The sequence below is a fragment of the Lineus longissimus genome, chromosome 11 (genome assembly GCF_910592395.1).
Source record: "Lineus longissimus chromosome 11, tnLinLong1.2, whole genome shotgun sequence".
NCBI classification, from domain to species: domain Eukaryota; kingdom Metazoa; phylum Nemertea; class Pilidiophora; order Heteronemertea; family Lineidae; genus Lineus; species Lineus longissimus.
In genome coordinates, this window is record NC_088318.1 from 4,775,786 (window position 1) to 4,797,235 (window position 21,450).

A 21,450-nucleotide genomic window follows, 5' to 3' on the forward strand; every position below is an offset into this window, starting at 1 on the left:
AAATAGCTCTAGAGCCACTAGTTCTATTTGTAAATATATGGCCCCAACAAGCTCTTCTACCTCGTGCTTGGAGTAAATAACCGTCTGTCAATTTCAAAAACCAGAATATCAAAGGAAATATTGAGGATTTAAGGCCAATGGTTGAAATATTTGAACAACCTATTAAAGGGGGACTATAGGCAGGAGCAGGGGGTTAACCCTTAGGGAGACAATTTTTTTTTAAATTCTACCCTTAGGGCTTCAATTTTGTCAGGGGAAATTTGCTGTTTTCAATACCTAGTTTTTGAAGGCTTCTCATGAAGAAACAACTGTTATCATGTTGGTGTTAAGAAAAGGTTTCTTGGATATTTTCAGTTCTTTCAGGTGATTCTAGTTGGGTGTGTATACTCGGGTTCGTTTTTGGGTAAAATCCACCAAAAAAATCACTTTTTTTGCCGATTTCTTTTATATTTCTATATCTTGTGACCCTAAACAAACAAAACATGTCAAAATTGGCCAAAGAAACCTGTATTTATGCAGAAAAAAACATGAATTTGAAGGCAGTGTCTTCATCAGTCTTTCACAAGATGCAAGCTGTAGGAAGCATGCATGTATTTGGTAGCAGACGATCGATCTGAGCGCCACCTTTCAAATGGCTGGTGCGAAAATGCGGAATTACAGGTGAAACGAAGGGAATTCAAAGATTTCTAATGGAATACCTATTGTCAATACCTACCACTTCTGTTGGACGATAATATTTCGGATCGATGCGGATTCGGACTTTTCCAGTCGCCTTGTCTTTTCCAACTTCATCGACATCAGAACCAGACCACCTGCAAGTCACAAACAGGCAGTAATGTGAAAAATGGTCAAAACAACACACTGTACCAATAAATATCAAGACGTACCTGTTCCGTTCTAAGTTGGTGTGTCTTTTCTGCTTTAGTTGCTGATGAAGAAACTGCGTTGATATTTCAAAGGGGGCTTGTGCTGCAGAGTAAGAACTCTGACAGACGACCAGACGAGTCCCCTCTCCACGCCCTGGGTTAAAAATTTCCACAGAGCCTTGAAATGTTTCAATCAACTTTTTGAAACTTTTCAAACAACCTTTTGAAAGGCCTTATCAAAAGCAGCCAGCCTACAAGCAACGTCCAACTGATCTTTATAATTCAAACTTAACAAAACAATGTAAAAATATTACTCATGCCCGCAGAACATTTTTTTCGTGAAGATTATTTCAAAACTGAAGATCCTCAGTTACAAAAATAAAGTAAATATACATTGAACTTTTCCGCAGACGTCAACCTGATTCAATATTTTTGGAAATTAACAAAACACCATGAACGATCTCCCCCGCCGGGAATTGTGATCTTCAATCAAAAACAAGCAAGCCCTGCTCCAATGTTGAACCAAAGTGGCCTCGATATCTCATCTCTCTCGGTAGCGATTAGCTACATGTAACATTATCAAATTTAAAGAAAACAGATATGAAAACAGAAGGAGGTTGCCGGTTCGCAAACGACTGCCACAGAATTGTCTAAAATAACACCACTGTGGTCTCAGCTGCTGTCAGAGATGAAGCCCCCGAGCGCACCGTGGCTGCGATGGACCTTTTAAATATTCAAGATGATTCGTGATCATTCGATGCGTGGGACGATAGCAAATGATGTGTGAAGGTAAACAAGCGAAGAGATCGCGATAATTGACTGGTCGTGTTTGATAGCCACAAATCGATAACCAGGAGAAGGCTACAGGAATGCGAATAAGGCCAAAAAGTATTTATTCTGAGATTCACGGCCCTTAATGATACGGTATGGTATGAACATCCAAGATGCACGAAGGTAAGTCAAGTTATCGGATTCTGTCGCATGTCGCACATAAGATGAGCCGAGATGACACCAGGAGATAATAGAAGAAATTGATGTCGTCAGATTTCACAAAAGGCAGACAATAGTGAAATGAACAAACAGTCTGTCTCAACCTGCCAAGCTCAGAGCGACATGCGACTGGTTTTGCCGGAACGGGTCACAAATTGTCATTAAGTTTCTCACAACACCCCATCACCAGCAGAGGTGTCCCCTGGTGTTGTGACATTGAACCAAGTTCTATGCAGATCAAAACATTGCCAGAAAACATGCCTCAATACCAGTGGTGCCATCTGTTTTTTTGGAGAAGAACTTGTCGGGCCGGATTTCAGAATATTTTCAAGGCTTGGAGACTTCATTGCCTAACACCAACCCAGCAAGCCAATCTACATGTATTCAATCGATATGATCCAAAGTCATTTAGTCATGAAAGCATAAAGCCCCTTCTCCTCGACTTTTATTTGCGAAGAGGCATAGCAACGTACGATGGGTTGTCTCCGAGAGATGGTTGACAGGCGGTTTCAATGTTTAAAGGGAACTGACACCAGCCAGCCAGTTCGTATGACCTCGTTTTCATTTCCCACGTATCGGGTGTTCAGATTCAGAACGAGGCATGAATGAAACATGGCACCTATCTGTCAATCATTGAGTGACGTCACTGCTATGGAATTTACTACGAAAACTCATGAATGAAAGATCGCATGACTCACGGCTGTTTGACAGATGTCAAAAGCACGAGGCCTCCTTCCGTATTACTTTCCTTGTCGCCAGCGTCTCAGTCTCACGCGAAATCCATAGCCGCTGATCGGCTTTTGAGACCTTTTTGGTCGCCCCATTACGCGAACTTTCTACATGATTCTCAATATTTTCAATAACAAATTGAACTGCGCAAGCTCGGGCACTGGGGGCGGAGCTACAAATCTGAACTCGAACAGGAAGTCGGAAGTTTGAATTTCTCGGGCAGAGAAAGTCAAAAAAGTTGGCTAAACCGCTGGCCGGTGTCAGTTCCCTTTAATGTTCACAAGTTTAAAACAATCAACCCTCCCACCCAAATGGCAATGGCTTTGACATTGATTGTCGGTAGTCGTGTAGTGCACAAGTTCAAACTGTTCATTTCCCATTCTTACTGGACAGAGGTGTGACTGCAAGTGACGTCCATGACAGTGGACACATGCTGGCCAGAGAGCCAGCTGTTACCAGGAAATATACTATTAAGCACATTGGCCGTATCAATTATTATCTATTATGTCTGAGCAACAGCAGCATTTGAATAATGAAAAGTGCTGTTTTGATGGGGAAAAATAGGGTTGTTAAAACCAAATAGCCGGGCACCGATCTTCCAAAATTAGCTATGGTTTCAAAACAGTCTCCCAGATATGGGGCAATCTCTTCATTATCATAATGGGATTTGGAGGCATGTTTACAGATTTTACGAGTTTGAGCCCTGTAGGACCTAAAACTCGAATAGATCCCCATAGATACCCTCTATTTGTCGAGTTAGCGCCCCTGTAAGATCATGCATTTTCGGACACTAGAACGAAATCTTCCTGCGGATATCGCGGTTTCGGTGATGATTTAAGGAGAAATTGACTGTTCTTCGAGTTGTATGGGACAGAAATGAGTTCATACTTCATGAATACATGAATATATTATGATATGGGCGGGCTTCTAAGTCAAAACAATAAAAACTCAACTACATCTCTACCGTGTATCGCGTAGTGCATTGCCTAGTGCATTTCGTAGTGTATTTTAGCGGAGACATTATTTCCGCACTTTGGCCACGCCAAACGTCTTTTTTATTCGCGGAAGTTAATCTGCTCTGTGAATTTTATTTTACACAGGAAGAATCCATACTAGGTATTGCAATATTTCATCTATTGGTGTTTTTGTGTACAGGAGCGCACCAGACAGTGATACGTTGAGATGTGTTCAGTGCTGGTGCTGTCAGTAGACTGAATCTGATTGGCCTTAGCGATCAGTAATATGGGATGTGATCACGTGATGTGACGTCACCGCGGTATCCTCCTTGGGGGTAGTCGCGTTGTGTACAAGTTCCAACAGTTCATTTCCCATTCCTACTGGACAGAGGCGTGACTACAAGTGAGGTCCATGACATTGGACACATGCTGGCCAGAGAGCCAGCTGTTGCCAGGAAATATACTATTAAGCACAATGGCCGTATCGATTGTTATCTGTTATGTCTGAGCAACAGATTGCAGAAAGCATTGGGGGTAGTCACGTTGTGTACAATGGCCGTATCATCTATTATTATGTTTGAGAAACAGATAGCAGAAAGCATTGACGTCAGGCCAAGTAATCAATCTGTCATAAAATCGGATGTTTCCGTATCAGATACAACATCCTGACACATTCTAATCTATATATGGATGCCGCGTTTGTGTTCATTATCTACTGGTGGCTCAGGAAAATTGAATACACCATGTCCTAATGCAGTTATTATGCATGCAAATTCATTGAAACTTGGTATTAACTCTTTCAGTGCCCAGGATTTGTGCATTTTCACCACCCAAAATCTCACAAAAATTAGTGACACTCATCAAAATTCTTCAAAATCTTTGTCTTTACCCCCAGTTTCAATAAAACAGCAGTAATAAGTAGGGGCGTATTAGGATTATTTTCTAATTCTTTTTAGGGGAGTGGTATTTTAGGCCGATTTTCACCATTTTTCACCTAAAATGAGCGATGGCAGACCCCACCCCACCCTCTGTCGCAAAAAATTATTCAATTTGGACGCCCCAGGCCAGAGAAACCATATGAAACACATTAGAGTAGCTGGGGACATCTGGTGTTGTCTGGAGCCCGAGGAACTAAAATACCTTCAAATTTTGGTTGTACATGTCCTATCTTGGGCACTGAAAGAGTTAATGGTATCAGGGGTTGAACAATCCAAATTTGCCCTACTAGCCCAGGACTAGTTTCAAGGCAGACTGCAGTAGCCCATAAGCATAAGCTACTAGCCCGAGCCAAGCCAGCAGACGACAATTCCACGTGATTCAACGGAGATTCCCGAAGGCCGCTAATTTATTAATCGGAATCAATCGGGCGTTGTTCCTACAGTGAAACATCCCCCGTGTACACAAACGATCTATCATAGTGCATTCGCTGGGAGTGCTAGCATCGGGAGTAAGCTCCACCCATACATCCAATCAGAGCCAATCGTGTATACAATGTATTACTGTAGACAGAATGCATGGTTGGGGTTACCAAGTGGTGAGACTGAGAATCAGCAGGGATCTTTGCCGAGATTTACTGTTATATTCACGAAACAATTTGGGACTCTCTCTCAGTCTTTGTCACGACGCATAAAATATGTGGTGATTGAGACAACTTCTGTTGCAACAGCATCATGCACTCGGAGACATCAAGGCTTATTGTCGTCAAGTTCAAAGGCTATTAGGCAGACCTTCTGTTGAAAGGGGCGCATTTGAGCTTGCGCCTTTGCACGGCCAAATTGTCATTTTGGCCGCGCATGGAACTGCGTGCATAGCTCTTCAAAAAGTTTTAAAATTCGCGCACCTGGATATCTCGACTGCAGCGCCACCGATAGGCATATTATTGTAACGACATCAAAGACTGTAACAGTGCACGCCATTGGTCAATGTCGAGGGTCACTCGGAAGGCCAACCAATGGAATCGCTCCTAGCATGGGAATCCGTGATTCTCATCATTATCAATCATGGCCACCGGGCACAAGTCGCAAACAGCGACTTTCAAGAATTACGCGCCTAGGCTATGAAAATAAAAGTTAGGGGAGTAAATATTTGCTCACCTAGGTATTTTTCAACAGAAGGTCTGATTAGGAGAGCTTGTCCTAGACAACAGTCAACAAACAAGAGACAACCATTATCACAGAACTGAGAGTGACAGCTATTTTCACTGAGGACAGATATTAGAACCATAGAGTACTACAGTTTCTAAGTGATAGAAATATAAAGAGTGGTGCATGCAGTTACCAGAATCAAATACAGTAGAACCTCTCCATTAAGGACACCTTTGGGACTGGCAGTGCTGTCCTTAGGTGTCCTGATTACACTAGAGAGGTCAAATTGAACAGAAACTACCAATTTGGACCAAAACTGGTGTCCTTATTAATAGAGAGGTTGTCCTTAATAGAGAGGGAGGTTCCACTGTAGTTCCTACAGTAGCAGTAGCAGGCGTACCAGTAAAGAATTCCAGTCATTGGCAGTTTACACATTAACTGGTAGTGTTGCACCTTCTTTCTAATTCGAAGCGATTTCAGGGGGAAAAAAACCACTTCAGGGAACTGACTCGCCAAAGGCCCCAAGTTGGTTTGTGACAGAATTAAATCAAACTTTCAACCAGTCCACAGCCTCAGCCGTTGGCATTAGGATACAACTCGACCGCTCATAAGACAAGCTAAGATACTTTAACCCTATAACACCTGGAGGCGCCCGATGACGCCTGCCGCCAATCCCCTGGAGGCGCCCTATGACGCCCGCACACCCATATTCGCCGCCTATTATTAATCTATGAAACTTAAGCTTTCAAATGCCCGGATGAACAATGGTGGTTGCTGTAGAAGTTTTTGAGATATTTGACGATTAAGTTTTTGTTTCTCTTCAAGCCAGTAAATTCAGGTTGGACATTTGAATTGCTGAAATGGATCGTTTGTTTGATTCCGATTTAGATGTACCCTATTTAATAGGGAATTTCATCTTCTTTTAAATAAACGGGACTTATAATACATTATTTGGAAGTTCACCTATGTCATTTTGTAAATGAAACGGCCAGGGGCCATTGTGCTCACCGTATAGATATTTGGTGCTTTGGAATTCATCCAGGTTAAGAAACATTGTACATGTATAGTATATAGGTCAAACCAAAGTCGGTATGACATGTGATGTATCGTTGCTTGGAGTAAGTACCATTATGGTAACCATAAGAATATCATCAAAAACAAGTCACTAATAAACGAGATATTGCACTTTTTAACAATTTTAGTTTTGGCCTCTTGGTGGCCAAGTTGAGTACCAGATCAGATCGAAATTCGGTGTCCAAGGTGACATGACGTAGGGAGTCATGTGCACCAAATTTCAAGTTCATAGCTATAGCGGTTAAGAAACGTGCCATAGTTACACTAAAAACGACCAATCTCATATGATATGTGATGTATCCCTGCTAGGAGAACCTACCATAAAAATATTATTGAAAACGAATCACTAACTAGATTGAGAAATCTGCTTAACAGCAAATTAAATGGGCCCCCGAGTATTGGATGGAGGGAGCATTGGGTTATCCTAGCGATAGTTAACTGTTGTATGGATTACATTATCCTAGCCAGAGAATGAGGGTGGAGACAGTTCTTGGTAAGTATAGTTCAGAGTGCATCACTCACTGGGTGAGGTAAAGTCTTGGGTTTGAAAGTGTTGGGGAAAGTGTTTGAGGCTTGTTTCTGTTAAAAACATTGTTGACACCATTCTCAGTTGCTGCTTTGCTGATCTTGGACAGTGTTTTATCAGTTCAGCTACTGAGGTAGGCCTAAAACACTTTCTCCAACACTTTGAAAACAGAAGACTTGATGTTACCCATTGTCTGTGTAAGGGGTGGGTCTGTAAAAAGACATGTTTGAGATGAAATTGAAATAGCATTGAGAATTAAAGATGCTTTCCCAATGCTTGACTGGTCCGGCAAGAGGCATTGCCAGGAAAACGTGACGTCATTTTGGCCATTCTTCTTACCGCACGCCCTCCCTCTCCGTAAAACTTGCAGACATGGTGTGAAGTGGGAGGGCGCACAATGGGAACCACACTGCCGCGATGTTAATAGTTTCTATTTATAGAATTCAGCGGCAGAGATTTTAATCACGGAAAAAGTAGATTAACTCGGCTAATCTCAATGGATTTTACCCAGGAATGTTTTCAAGGCGAGAGAAACATCTGATTTAAGTACTGCGCTTATTAGATTTCATGTTCATGCCGAAGATTGGCCTAAAACGTGGACGAAAAGAGTGCATTATCGAGTGTTGGAGAGGTCACGTGGTTGGACGAGAAACCTGAGCGAAAACAATACTAACTCCAGCTCCCAGAGAGGGAGGAGCTGGAGTCATAAAAACGCATCTAAAGCATCGAAATATTCTGAGTTTTGAAAAATCGTTTTGCGATAGTCCATGAATCGAATTGGGTTTCTTTATAATACCTCCATCGTCCCATCGCTCGACCAACTCCTGAGAATAATGACGTCATTATGACGGGGCGGAGCTTATGCTAATGTATCAGCGTCTCGCCTCTGCGCATGTCACAGCGCATGTCAGATTGAATCGCGACTTCGGCATGTTGGGAGAAGACGATCAGACGAATCTCAGCATAAAAGCGTCAATAACATCAAAATGAGCCGAAATTTTGAAAAGTCTTTAGTGACGTCCCTTGGATGGGGGTATGCTTGGTGGGTTTGGGGTGAAAGATTTTTGGTTTGTTCAGCTGTTTCAGAGAACACTCACACTAAAGTTTGGTAACAGATAGAATGCAGAATTCCAGCAATATCAATATGGTCCCCAGACTGTGTGGTCTGGGGCCCATAATAAGCGAGATATCACACTTTCTAGGTTTTCACTTTTGGCCCCCTGGTGGCCAAGTCGAGAATCAAACCAGACTGAAATTCAGGGTCAGAGGTCAGCTGACCTAGAGGGTCCTTTGAACAAAGTCTCAAGTTCATAGCCTTAGGGGTTAACAAACGTGCCACAGTTACGCTAAAATGGCCAATTTAAGCCGTTTGACCTCTGTGACCTTGACAAGAACGTCAAATCAAAAACCCGTATCATATGTGACGTATCCTTGCTAAGAGTATCTACCATAACATTTTTACCAAAAACTAATCAGTAATTAGCGAGATATGGCACTATTCAAATTTTTTGTTTTGGCCCCCTGGTGGCCCAGTTAAGAATCAGACCAGACCGAAAATCAGTGTCACAGGTCATCTGACCTAGGGAGTCATGTGTACCAGGTTTAAAATTCATAGCTTTAGTGGTTAAGAAACGTGCCACCGTTACACACAAACGGCCAATTCACATCATTTGACCTCTGTGACCTTGAAAATAAGGTCAAATCAGAAACCGTAGGATATGTGATGTATCCTTGCTCTGAGTACCTACCATAAAAATAGAATTGAAAACAAGTCACTATTAAGCGAGATATTGCACTTTTTACTTTTTTTAGTTTTGGCCCCCTGGTGGCCAAGTCGAGAATCAGATCAGACTGAAATTCGGTGTCAGAGGTTAAATGATGTAGGGAATCAGGTGCACCAAATTTCAAGTTCATAGCTTTATTGGTTAAGAAACGTGCCCCAGTTACACTCAAACGGCAAATTTACGCCATTTGACCTCTGTGACCTTGAAAAGTAGGTCAAATCAAAAACACCTATGATATGTGATATACCCTTGCTAGGAAAACCTACCATAAAAATTTCATCAAAAACAAATCACTAATAAGCGAGATATCACACTTTTTAGATTTCCACTTTTGGCCCCCTGGTGGCCCCAAAGTTAGGAATCAGATCGAACCAAAATTCAGCACCAGAGGCTATGTGATATAGGGGGTTATATGTACCAAGTTTCAAGTTCATAGCTTTAGTGGTTAAGAAACGTGCCGTAGTTTACACTCTAATGGCCAATTTACGCCATATGACCTCTGTGACCTTGAAAACAAGGTCAAATTAAAAACCCGTACAATATAAAATGTATACTTGCTATGAGTACCTAAAACAAAAGTTTTATCGAAAACAAGTCACTTATAAGCGAGATATCACACTTTTTAGATTTCCACTTTTGGCCCCCTGGTGGCAAAGTTAGGAATCAGATCGAACCAAAATTCAGCACCAGAGGCTATGTGATATAGGGGGTTATATGTACCAAGTTTCAAGTTCATAGCTTTAGTGGTTAAGAAACGTGCCATAGTTTACACTCTAATGGCCAATTTACGCCATATGACCTCTGTGACCTTGAAAACAAGGTCAAATTAAAAACCCGTAAAATATAAAATGTATATTTGCTATGAGTACCTACAACAAAAGTTTTATCGAAAACAAGTCACTAATAAGCGAGATATCACACTTTTTAGATATCGACATTTGGCCCCCTGGTGGCCAAACAGAGAATCAGATCGGACCGAAAATCAGTGTCAGAGGTCAGCTGACCTAGGGAATTCTGTGTACAAAGTTTCAAGTTCATAGCTCTAGCAGTTAAGAAACGTGCCACTGTTAGGATACGACGACTCCCCTTACGGTGAGCCAAAAACTGGACCCATCGCAAAAAATGTGATTTCCAGGTAAAATCATGTCGGGGCCTAGGGGAATAAGCACTTGCGCTGGCAGTGGCTCTAGGTGTTATAGGGTTAATCAACGTCACTTTCTGTTAGTCGAGGGCATCGGGAGTGTGCAGGCCCTACACCAGGCATCAGACAACAGACAGGGAGGCCTCGACAAAACTTGTTCCTCTAAGGTATGCTTGGCATCCTTGACAATTCCAATTATTCAAAAACAGCCAACCGCTCTCAAAAAGGATGACTTAATCACTCAACCTTTTGACGGCAATTTCAACAAGCACATTTTTGTAATATGTTTATACTCACTCAATTTCAACACCAATGTGTCTAAAGGACATTTCTACAAAATCCCGGACACTGTAGCTCACGCACATTGATATCACAAAGTCTTCGGGTATATCATGTTGTAACATGAGCCACATCGCCTGAAAATATAACACAATAGATACTTTCATGAAAGGTATACTTGAAGAAATGACAAAGATGAAATGGCCAGGGCCATTGTGCTCACCTCATGTGGAGGAAAGATGGATAAAGAGCATGGTCTTGTGTCATGTAGTGTTAGGTTTGATGTAGGTCCAAGCAATTACAATTTCCCCAAAATGGCCAATTTACAGTACATTCGACCTCTGTGACCTTGAAAAGTAGGTCAAATCAAAGAAGACCCGGGTGACACATTGAATGGATGTTAGAATTAGATGTACTTATGATATAAAATTGGTGCCAATCGGGCAAGTCATTACTAGGAATAATGGCATTTTGAAGAATTTAGGATTTGGCCCCCTCCCTGGAGGCCAAACGGCAAATCAGATCGCACCAAACTTCGGTACCTGAGATCACCTGACCAAGGGGTACATGTGTACTTAATTTGTGATCAATAGTCATTGCAGTTAAGAAACATGCCATAGTTACGGCCTGACGGCGAATTTACGCCATTTGACCTCTGTGACCTTGACAAGAAGGTCAAATTAAAAACCTGTGTGACATATACTGTATGGTGGTTAGATGTACCCATGATATCAAATTGGTGGCAATCGGGCAAGAAGTTAAGGAATAATCACATTTTTAAGGTTTTTGGATTTTGCCCCCTGGTGGTCAAGTGGTGAATCATATTGGACCAAACTTTGGTCCCTGAGATCACCTGACTAAGGGGTAAATGTGTACCAAATTTGGTATCAATAGTCATTGCAGTTTAGAAACGTGCCATCGTTACATCCTAACGGCTAATTTACACCATTTGACCTCTGTGACCTTGAAAAGGAGGTCAAATCAAAAACCCGGAGGATATATGATGCACCTTTGCTAGAAGTACCTACCATATTTTTTTCAAAATTTCCCGACTACTATTAAGGGAGATATTGCATATTTTCACTTTTAACGTTTGGCCCCCTGGTGGCCAAACCATGAAACGAATCGGACCGAAACTTGGTCTCCCAGGTGTCATTACATAAGGGTACATGTGTACCAAGTTTCAACTCAATAGCTCTAACAGTTACGAAACGTGCCCTGCTAACGGACGACGGACGACGACGACGACGACGACGACGACGGACGACGGACGCCACGGTATGGGATAAGCTCACCTCTGCTAAGAGGTGAGCTAAAAATGAATAGTTTTGTCAAGGAAAACTCCATTTTCATTCAACCACACAGGTTGCCCCAAAAGAGCTCTGACATGAATTCATTGTGATTTGACGTTTGCCAGTGGGGAACTTTATGATTGGCGCCAACAAATACTTATGTCTTCATTGTTCGCGCCTGAATAGTGGCACGACATGTACTGAACCTGAAAGTGTTAAGTCATAGGTCAATCTGGCTTGGCCTGTTTTTGAGTTTAGTTTGAATGAAATGGATTTGTTGGGGGTAACCCTTTTGTGCATTGTGAAACCCTTTTGTGCATTGTGAAACCCTTTTGTGCATTGTGAAACCCTTTTGTGCATTGTGAAACCCTTTTGTGCATTGTGAAACCCTTTTGTGCATTGTGAAACCCTTTTGTGCATTGTGAAACCCTTTTGTGCATTGTGAAACCCTTTTGTGCATTGTGAAACCCTTTTGTGCATTGTGAAACCCTTTTGTGCATTGTGAACGTGTTATCGTCTTGAAACCTTTTTACGATTCAAAGAGAATCGGGGTCGAGTGTCTTGCTCAAGGACTCCAGTCAAACCACTATACCACTAATCATCTCCTTACTACATATCACCAATGCAGCACTTTATGATGAGCAGTTCATATGATGTAGAGAGTCTCTGTGGAGACTTGTGGAACGTCTGTCGAGACTCACCTCGACATAATCTTTCGCATGGCCCCAATCTCTCTTCGCATCGAGATTCCCCAAATTTAACTCCTCTTGTGTCCCTAACTTAATTTTGGCAACAGCGCGGGTGATTTTCCTCGTCACGAACGTAGCACCTGAAACAACAGTCAATTATTGGGTGAATGCATGGCATATGTACAATGAGAACCTCTCACTGTGGTGCTCAAGCAGAAAATGATAAAGTGACCTGTTTCCCCTTTAGTGGCTAACAATGAAGACCCGAGAGACAGGTCAGCCCCACTAATACTCGAGATAACTTGGTGTGAGGATCACTAATGTCAGTTACAAATTTGGGTAAATTTATCTATTTTTCACTCGAGGTTTAAAAGCCCAACACCATAGTCAATGATCATCGTTTAAAAATCATCTTTCTGTATTCCATTCAGTTGCTTAAAACTTGGCTGTGTCTGACCCTATCAAGACTAATCATTCACTTTCTCACCTCTTCTAGGACTTTCATGATTGAACAGTATACCATTCACAGCAAATATGTCATATGCTTCGCGGTAATTCACTGTCACCCAGTAGGCATACAGTTTGGCAGCGCCTGTGGAGAGGAATTGTGAAGGATGAAAAAAGGTTTTCAAGTTCAAACTATATAGCATAAAAGAAACAACTCTTCTCTTGTTGTGCGTTCGGAAATTTTTGAGACGAATGTTAGACAGTCACTAGTCAGCCCATTTTTAGTAATGAAGTTGGCTGTCTAGTGTCCCACTACACAGCCCTCAGAGGTTTGTGGCCAGGATGATGTCCTTTGGCCAGTATTCCTCTCTATTCTTCAATTTTTAAGACGAACTCTAGACAGTCAGCCCATTATCAGTAATGAAGTTGGCTCCCAACAGTCCTGGAGAGTTTTACCACAGAGTTTGGCCAGTATTCCTCTCTATCATCACGGAGCAGGTCTGAACCACAAAAACTGGACTCTGGTCTCCAGCTAAACATTGCCTCATTGACTAAGTTGCCACTTAGGCGAGACTTTTTTTATTTGTTGGTGCTCGGATCCGCCGACCTCCCGATGTCCGAAATAAGAAAAAAAATAAAATTTTTATATCTAGCCAGTCTCGGATCCGCCGATTCGAACATTACCGATTTTACACAAAAAAAAATTTTTTTATTTATTTTGAGCTCCGACGCCCAACAGTAACTTAAAAGATCAAAAATATTTTTTTCAAAATCAAAATTCAACATGATTGAATTAAAATTAGCTTCGTCGGATTGATCATTCGAATCGAAAGTGCGAATGCCAGACCAGCTCTGCCAGACCTAGACTGGTTCTTGTCCTTTCCTAATGCATCCACAGTAGATATTATGAAGAGAACCAGTCTATTGTTATGAGTCTGGCTGCCATGGCTGCTGACTGTTCAATATGTGAAAATGCACTACTTTTTTTAGGAAAAATTTTAATTTTTATCCTTCCCTCCGACTTTGAGAAATCCTATCATTTTTTCGAGAACATGAAATCTTTGGAAAAAAACATTTTTTTTGGTTTTTGTTTTTCGTCCTCCTCAAAAATATATTCCTCCAAAAATCCGAGCACCAACTAATAAAAAAAGTCTCGCCTTACCATAAGGAGATCTGGGATAAAATGGTGTCGTTTCCTTCTGCGGAATCTCCTGAACTTTGCCAAACATTTCACTGGTTGACGCCTGGTAGAATTTGACGGAGTTGGCGAGATTGCATATCCTCACTGCATCAAGTAACCGCAGCGTTCCAACTGCGTCGACATTTGCTGTATATTCACTGAGTTCAAATGACACCTTAAAATAGAGAAAACAAGGATAGAAGATTAAACTATGATTTACTGTCTACAGAACACTAACACTAATCAGTCACGAATGCCAGACTTCGGTATTCCATGTGATCGATGGTTTGTCAGACCTTATTCAGAATGTGCAATCACTTTCTCACCTCTTCCTGGATGCTTTAACCACTTAATGCCGCAATCAATTTTCTCGGACCTTTATACTGCCCTGCCGGAATTAATTGCAGGAAAACGTCTTTTTTCGTCTTTGCAGCCGCCATCGATCAAGTTCTGCCAGCTGGTGTTTTTGTGAAGAACGAAGCCTCCCCACGATTGTTTGAACAGTGGTTTTAGTACAGGATTATACATGGAACAATCCTGTGGATGGCTGACGTATATATACGTCTTACGGCAGAGCAGTTCGATAGAGTTCGCGTATATATACGTCTTACGGCATTTTAGTGGTTAAGAATGAAGCAAACGAATGGGTTAAGGGACGTTTGTTCAAAAGGCCTATTCTACATGTACCTCCAGGAGCCCGAGGAGGAAACAACGTATAAGATACAGTAGAACCTCCCTATTAAGGACACCCTCAGGACTGACAAGTGAGGTCCTTGACAGAGAGGTGTCCTGATTAGAGAGGTCAAATTGAATGGAAACAACCAATTTGGGACCAAAACTAGTGTCACTGATAGAGAGGTTGTCCTTTATAGAGAAGTGTCCACTAAGGGAGGTTCCACTGTATTTCCTCTTGGTACTTGTAATACATTTAGGTGTGCGTACAACAGAGGCACTTCAACTGGCTAAATTGCATCAGCACAGCATTGTATCATCGTATGGGGTGATGGCCAAAGTTGTTTGTAATAAAGATAATAATAATCACACATATTACTAACCTTAACATGACTTTGAGCTCCTAAATTATAAATCTCCGTTGGTTGTACCATAGATACAATCTTAACCAGGTTGGTGCTGTCTGTTAAATCACCATAGTGTAGCTTCATGGCTGCAAGGGAAACAGTCTGTGAGACACGTCAAATCTAGGTTTATACACAGTACACTGTATGGTTGGTTGCTCTCCATGACAAATATAACAACATACCAAGTTTGCTTTGCAGAAGAACTTTTCATTGATTAGGAGTATATACTAGTACTACATGCATTTTGGAAGCATTCCGAACCAAAATGCAAAATTCAGTCACATAAATTTCAAGGAGCACATGATAAAAATCTGTATGCAACCATGATGACCACAACAACAATGAAATGGCCAGGGCCATTGTGCTCACCTCATGTGGAGGAAAGATGGATAAAGAGCATGGTATTGTGTCATGTAGTGTTAGGTTTGATGTAGGTCCAAGCAATTACAATTTCCCCAAAATGGCCAATTTACAGTACATTCGACCTCTGTGACCTTGAAAAGTAGGTCAAATCAAAGAAGACCTGGGTGACACATTGAATGGTTGTTAGAATTAGATGTACCTATGATATAAAATTGGTGCCAATCGGGCAAGTCATTACTAGGAATAATGGCATTTTGAAGAATTTAGGATTTGGCCCCCTCCCTGGAGAGGCCAAACGCCAAACGGCAAATCAGATCGCACCAAACTTCAGTACCTGAGATCACCTGACCAAGGGGTACATGTGTACTTAATTTGTGATCAATAGTCATTGCAGTTAAGAAACGTGCCATAGTTACGGCCTGACGGCGAATTTACGCCATTTGACCTCTGTGACTTTGACAAGAAGGTCAAATCAAAAACCTGTGTGACATATACTGTACTGTACTTACGAAACGTGCCCTGCTAACGGACGACGGACGACGACGACGACGACGGACGACGGACGCCACGGTATGGGATAAGCTCACCTCTGCTAAGAGGTGAGCTAAAAAGCAGGGGGTTCACAAACCTTGGTCCACCAGCATAAACCATGCTAGCCCAAGACTTGATAATACACCATGATGCCACGCTTTAAAGTTTGTTTGATGTAACCAACATACTCATAGAAAACACCCCGCATCTAAAAATGTCAAGATAAGGGAGGAAGAAAAACTGTTCTAAAGAAGACATCTTCCAGTTATATTTGCGTTTTTTCTTCATTCTTCATTTTTAGGGGTCGTTTAAGATTTCGGAAAAATTTCTATTCTGTTGGTGATAAAATATAATATTTGCCTGCCCCTCAAATATTTGGGAGATGTTCCATCAAACAAACAATATCTTCGGACTTGAGGATGGGCTAACTTGAAAAGGTTGGTTGCATGGAGTTATCCTTACCCAAATCATAAAAGGTAGTCATAAGTCTAAACCAAAACCACCAGCGTCAGAGTGTTGGAATAAGTTTTACTCTACAACTTACAAGAGATTGGAGAGATATTGGACATAGGCATGCATGAGTTGCGGAAGTGTCAACAGGGATCAAAGTTCACTTTCTTTACCATGTCGCATTGTTCGACCTTTTGCCATAATCGAAGTCGCATTTTGCAAACCCAAGTCGCAAATATTTTCCCGCCTTTTCGGTATTTTCGCGCCTTTTTTCACTACGGAAAAGCCGACCGATCATCATCAAACTCATCATGCACGGCCTATCTTGCGCTCCTCGCGAGATTGGAATACTCACTTGAGTTGAAAAGTGCCAATAGAAGAGTGCAACGGGTATCAAAACCACGACACGCTACGGCCGCGAACGCTCACCATGGCCTATAGCCATTTGAACTGGTCTATACGCAGACGACCTGTGCCCTAGATACCTCATCGACAATTAGACCTCGTTTCCCGTATGTTACAATCCAGTCGAGTGGTAGCGCCGATGCTCTATTGATCGAGATCGTGGGAACAAGGTTTAAGCGGCGGTAATATCCAGACCAATGAAATGACCAGATGAAATGGCCAGGGCCATTGTGCTCACCTCATGTGGAGGAAAGATGGATAAAGAGCATGGTCTTGTGTCATGTAGTGTTAGGTTTGATGTAGGTCCAAGCAATTACAATTTCCCCAAAATGGCCAATTTACAGTACATTCGACCTCTGTGACCTTGAAAAGTAGGTCAAATCAAAGAAGACCCGGGTGACACATTGAATGGTTGTTAGAATTAGATGTACCTATGATATAAAATTGGTGCCAATCGGGCAAGTCATTACTAGGAATAATGGCATTTTGAAGAATTTAGGATTTGGCCCCCTCCCTTGAGGCCAAACGGCAAATCAGATCGCACCAAACTTCGGTACCTGAGATCACCTGACCAAGGGGTACATGTGTACTTAATTTGTGATCAATAGTCATTGCAGTTAAGAAACATGCCATAGTTACGGCCTGACGGCGAATTTACGCCATTTGACCTCTGTGACCTTGACAAGAAGGTCAAATTAAAAACCTGTGTGACATATACTGTATGGTGGTTAGATGTACCCATGATATCAAATTGGTGGCAATCGGGCAAGAAGTTAAGGAATAATCACATTTTTAAGGTTTTTGGATTTTGCCCCCTGGTGGTCAAGTGGTGAATCATATTGGACCAAACTTTGGTCCCTGAGATCACCTGACTAAGGGGTAAATGTGTACCAAATTTGGTATCAATAGTCATTGCAGTTTAGAAACGTGCCATCGTTACATCCTAACGGCTAATTTACACCATTTGACCTCTGTGACCTTGAAAAGGAGGTCAAATCAAAAACCCGGAGGATATATGATGCACCTTTGCTAGAAGTACCTACCACATTTTTTTCAAAATTTCCCGACTACTATTAAGGGAGATATTGCATATTTTCACTTTTAACGTTTGGCCCCCTGGTGGCCAAACCATGAAACGAATCGGACCGAAACTTGGTCTCCCAGGTGTCATTACATAAGGGTACATGTGTACCAAGTTTCAACTCAATAGCTCTAACAGTTACGAAACGTGCCCTGCTAACGGACGACGGACGACGACGACGACGACGACGACGACGACGACGACGACGACGACGACGACGACGACGACGACGACGACGACGACGACGACGACGACGACGACGGACGCCACGGTATGGGATAAGCTCACCTCTGCTAAGAGGTGAGCTAAAAAGGTATTGGCGCATAAATTATCATTCATCAGCACAATCTCTCACTTCGCCGCTAGGTTTCTCCACTTGAGCTATATTTAACCATGTACCAAGAGAGCTACGATAGGATAGGATATAGAGCTTTCGTTTTAATTCGCACGGTGCGAGTAAAACTCAAGTCGCATGTCAATTTTTCGGGTCGCATATGCGACTGTTTGGTCGTGAACTTTGATCCCTGGTCAAGTAGTCATATTGTGGTTGTACTTGTACAGCGTGGTGCTGTAATAGTGAGCCAGTAGGCCTTTTACCTTGATAAATGTTGTTTTTTTTTAGTCAGCATTAATTAGCATGTTTTGATGCTGGATTAGCCACTCAAAAACATGTTCAAGTTTGGCATTGTTTGTATTCGGTCTTAATTGAGTAATTTACAGTAGAACGGAAAATATTCGCCACATAAAATTTTCGCGAATGCCTCACGATAGACATATTCCCGGCAGAATGTTTTCGCGACTGAAGAATTCTTTTTCAAAGAAAATTTAAACTGTCTATTTTGATTCCAAACTCTTAGTGTATGATGACTGTAGTGTACATGTCACCTATATAACCTACTGAATTTCACTGTTAACAGTGTCGAGTAAAAGCCTATAACACACAATATGAGCAATAATTGACCCTCTTGCGCCCAGGTTTTTTTCAAAAATTCTCCCCATGACTCGGGATTTTCGGAAACAATCCCAAATATTAGGGGGAGCAAACACCAATGAAACTAGACTGAGAAATTTGCTTACCAGCAAATTTGATGGGCCCCCGGATTGTGGAGGAAGCAGTGATGCCTGATGATGGTATCCATGCGTAGAGGGGGAAGGGGGGTTATGTCAAGAGCGGAGAAATTACTATGTTCGGAAATAGATCATCCCACAATCGAAAGTATATAATTTTTACGAAGGTTTCTCACCCAGGCAAAAAAGATTCCTTCACTTTTTTTCATTTTTATAATTACTTCGCCGGATGGTCGGTGTTCTAGCCAACATCCTCCGGTATTAGCCTACGGCTGGCAGACAGCATGATTTATTGATCAAAACTCACCCCGTACCCAATGCAGCCAGCAGCCAGAGCCTAGAGGTCCGACGTCAATCGGCATTGGTCGGCATGTACTAGGCCTATACTATAGAAATGCACTGACGTTAGAAACCCAAAAACACGACTCGTTACAAGCGTCAGGCGACCAAACACATTGATATGAGGACTACTAGGACTACAGGGAGTCTCATACACCCTAGTGAGTCGATCGGGAACCAATCTATCAATGGTCTGCCCGTGGCTTCAAATGCGCATGCGTGAACCGAGTAAGCCGAGTTAGTATAAGCCGAGTTAACTGTTTTATATGAGAATGCCAACACTCGATTGAACTCGGGATTAAGTGATGTCATCGAACTCGTGTTACGTGACGTCACCAGAATCGCTTAGGCTGACGTTACATAGGCCTCATTCGTTCACTTCCCACATGTCACGTTCCAGCTTTACTTAACGTTCCTCGGTGAATGCACGGTCTGTGGCATGCATTCAGTGAGGAACGAACACATTAAGGGGAACGTGACATGTGGGAAGTGAACGAATGAGGCCTATGTAACGTCAGCCTTAGGAGATTTTTAAACAAATCAGAAAATCGGAGCATAAAAACGCTTCAAAGTCATTGAAATGATCCGAATTTTGAAAAGTCTTTTGCGACGTACACTAGATGGGATTGTGTTTGGTGGTATAGGGGTGATCGATTTTTGGTTTATTTAGCTGTTTTGGAGAACACTCCCAATAATGTTCGTAAACTGTGAACAGAAAGAAAGAAATTAGAAAATGAGTGATCTCAATATGGTCACCAGACTGTGAGTCTGGTGCCCATAACTATTCACTGGCAGTGCTGGAGAAAGGAATTCAAGATTTAATGAAGACCTGGAAGATGCAAACATCCGGGTACTTTTCCATGATGAACATGCCAATGAGACTGATGACAAAATGGTTGATCGAGCTGCATTGAGGGAAACCATACGGGAGCAGCATTGGAGAACCTTGCTCGTCCAAGCATAGTTTTAGTCTTTCATGACTAATTTTAGTCTTTCATGACTAATTTTTAGTCTTTCAATGACTAATTTTTAGTCTTTCATGACTAATTTTTAGTCTTTCATGACTAATTTTTAGTCTTTCATGACTAATTTTAGTCTTTCATGACTAAATTAAGGTACACTGTACCCTCTCTTATACAGTAGAATACAAACATTTTGCGTGCAGGTTATTTTCGCAAGTAAATCACAACAAGAGGCCCAAGGGCCTGGCGCTCAGCTGAAATGGCCAGGTGAAGGCAAGGGTCAAGTGTGTGTCGGTACCGTTATTATGAGGCAACGAAGAAGATAAAGAGTTGGTTAACAAAATGAACTTTATTGGTGCGGCAGATATTTGATGCCTTTCGGCAGATATTGAAGCGCCTTGCGGCAGATATTTGTTGCCTTGCGGCAGATATTTGATAACGCTCTCCAGGAATGGAAAGCAGTAAAACGAGTAAGCACACCTTACTCTGAATGTGGGAACAGCAAGTGCTTTCCTGGACTTGAAATGTGCCAACGACTCCTCTTGCAATAACCAACAACAGTTAATCTGTAAAAAAAGAGAAGAGAAATTAACACTGACTGAATAAAAAAGGGTGACATAGACGGGGAAATGTACACCACCGGATACAGTCTGTGCTTGATCAGGCATCGGTCAGATGATATCCTGAACAAGGCATCTATGGAAGCAAATCCAGAAAGAGACTTAACCTTCGAAGGGCACACTTATCACTCAGTGAAAAGTCAGTCCTGGGGGTTGTTTTCAAATTCAAAATAAAAGTGTAACCTCTTTAAATTAGTCTCACAGACTGAACCATAACACTCAACAGCCAACCGTGCCCACATGATGTGAGCCGTGAGCGAGTGGTGTACTACATTTTGAAAATTGTCTATCGTCTACGACATGTGACAGAACTGATCTAGTGGACTTAATGATGAGGTACTATCAAATAAGGTGTCCATCAAATGAATCATGAGGGCCTGTTGAGTTATACTCTAAGCCTGCACAGCGCAGTGTACAGACAGTACAGGATTGCCAACCAAAAACATGAGCATTGCTGCGTAAGGAAACTGCAGTGGAATTCATAGACCTAATGTGACTTTCAAAATAATTGTAAA

General features: G+C 41.9%; 1 protein-coding gene across 2 annotated transcripts in view; it reads right to left on the reverse strand.

The window, feature by feature from the left end:
• Window positions 1-21,450, reverse strand: part of LOC135495390 (GDP-mannose 4,6 dehydratase-like) — a 42,464-nt gene that overhangs the window by 14,504 nt on the left and 6,510 nt on the right. For both annotated transcript variants that reach the window (XM_064783946.1, XM_064783945.1), the window contains exons 4-9: window positions 15,093-15,202; window positions 14,020-14,212; window positions 12,898-13,002; window positions 12,423-12,550; window positions 10,448-10,566; window positions 716-812 (exon numbers count right to left, since the gene is read on the reverse strand). In XM_064783946.1, coding sequence (XP_064640016.1) covers window positions 716-812; window positions 10,448-10,566; window positions 12,423-12,550; window positions 12,898-13,002; window positions 14,020-14,212; window positions 15,093-15,202 — 752 coding nt within the window. The remainder of the gene's footprint in view (window positions 1-715; window positions 813-10,447; window positions 10,567-12,422; window positions 12,551-12,897; window positions 13,003-14,019; window positions 14,213-15,092; window positions 15,203-21,450) is intronic.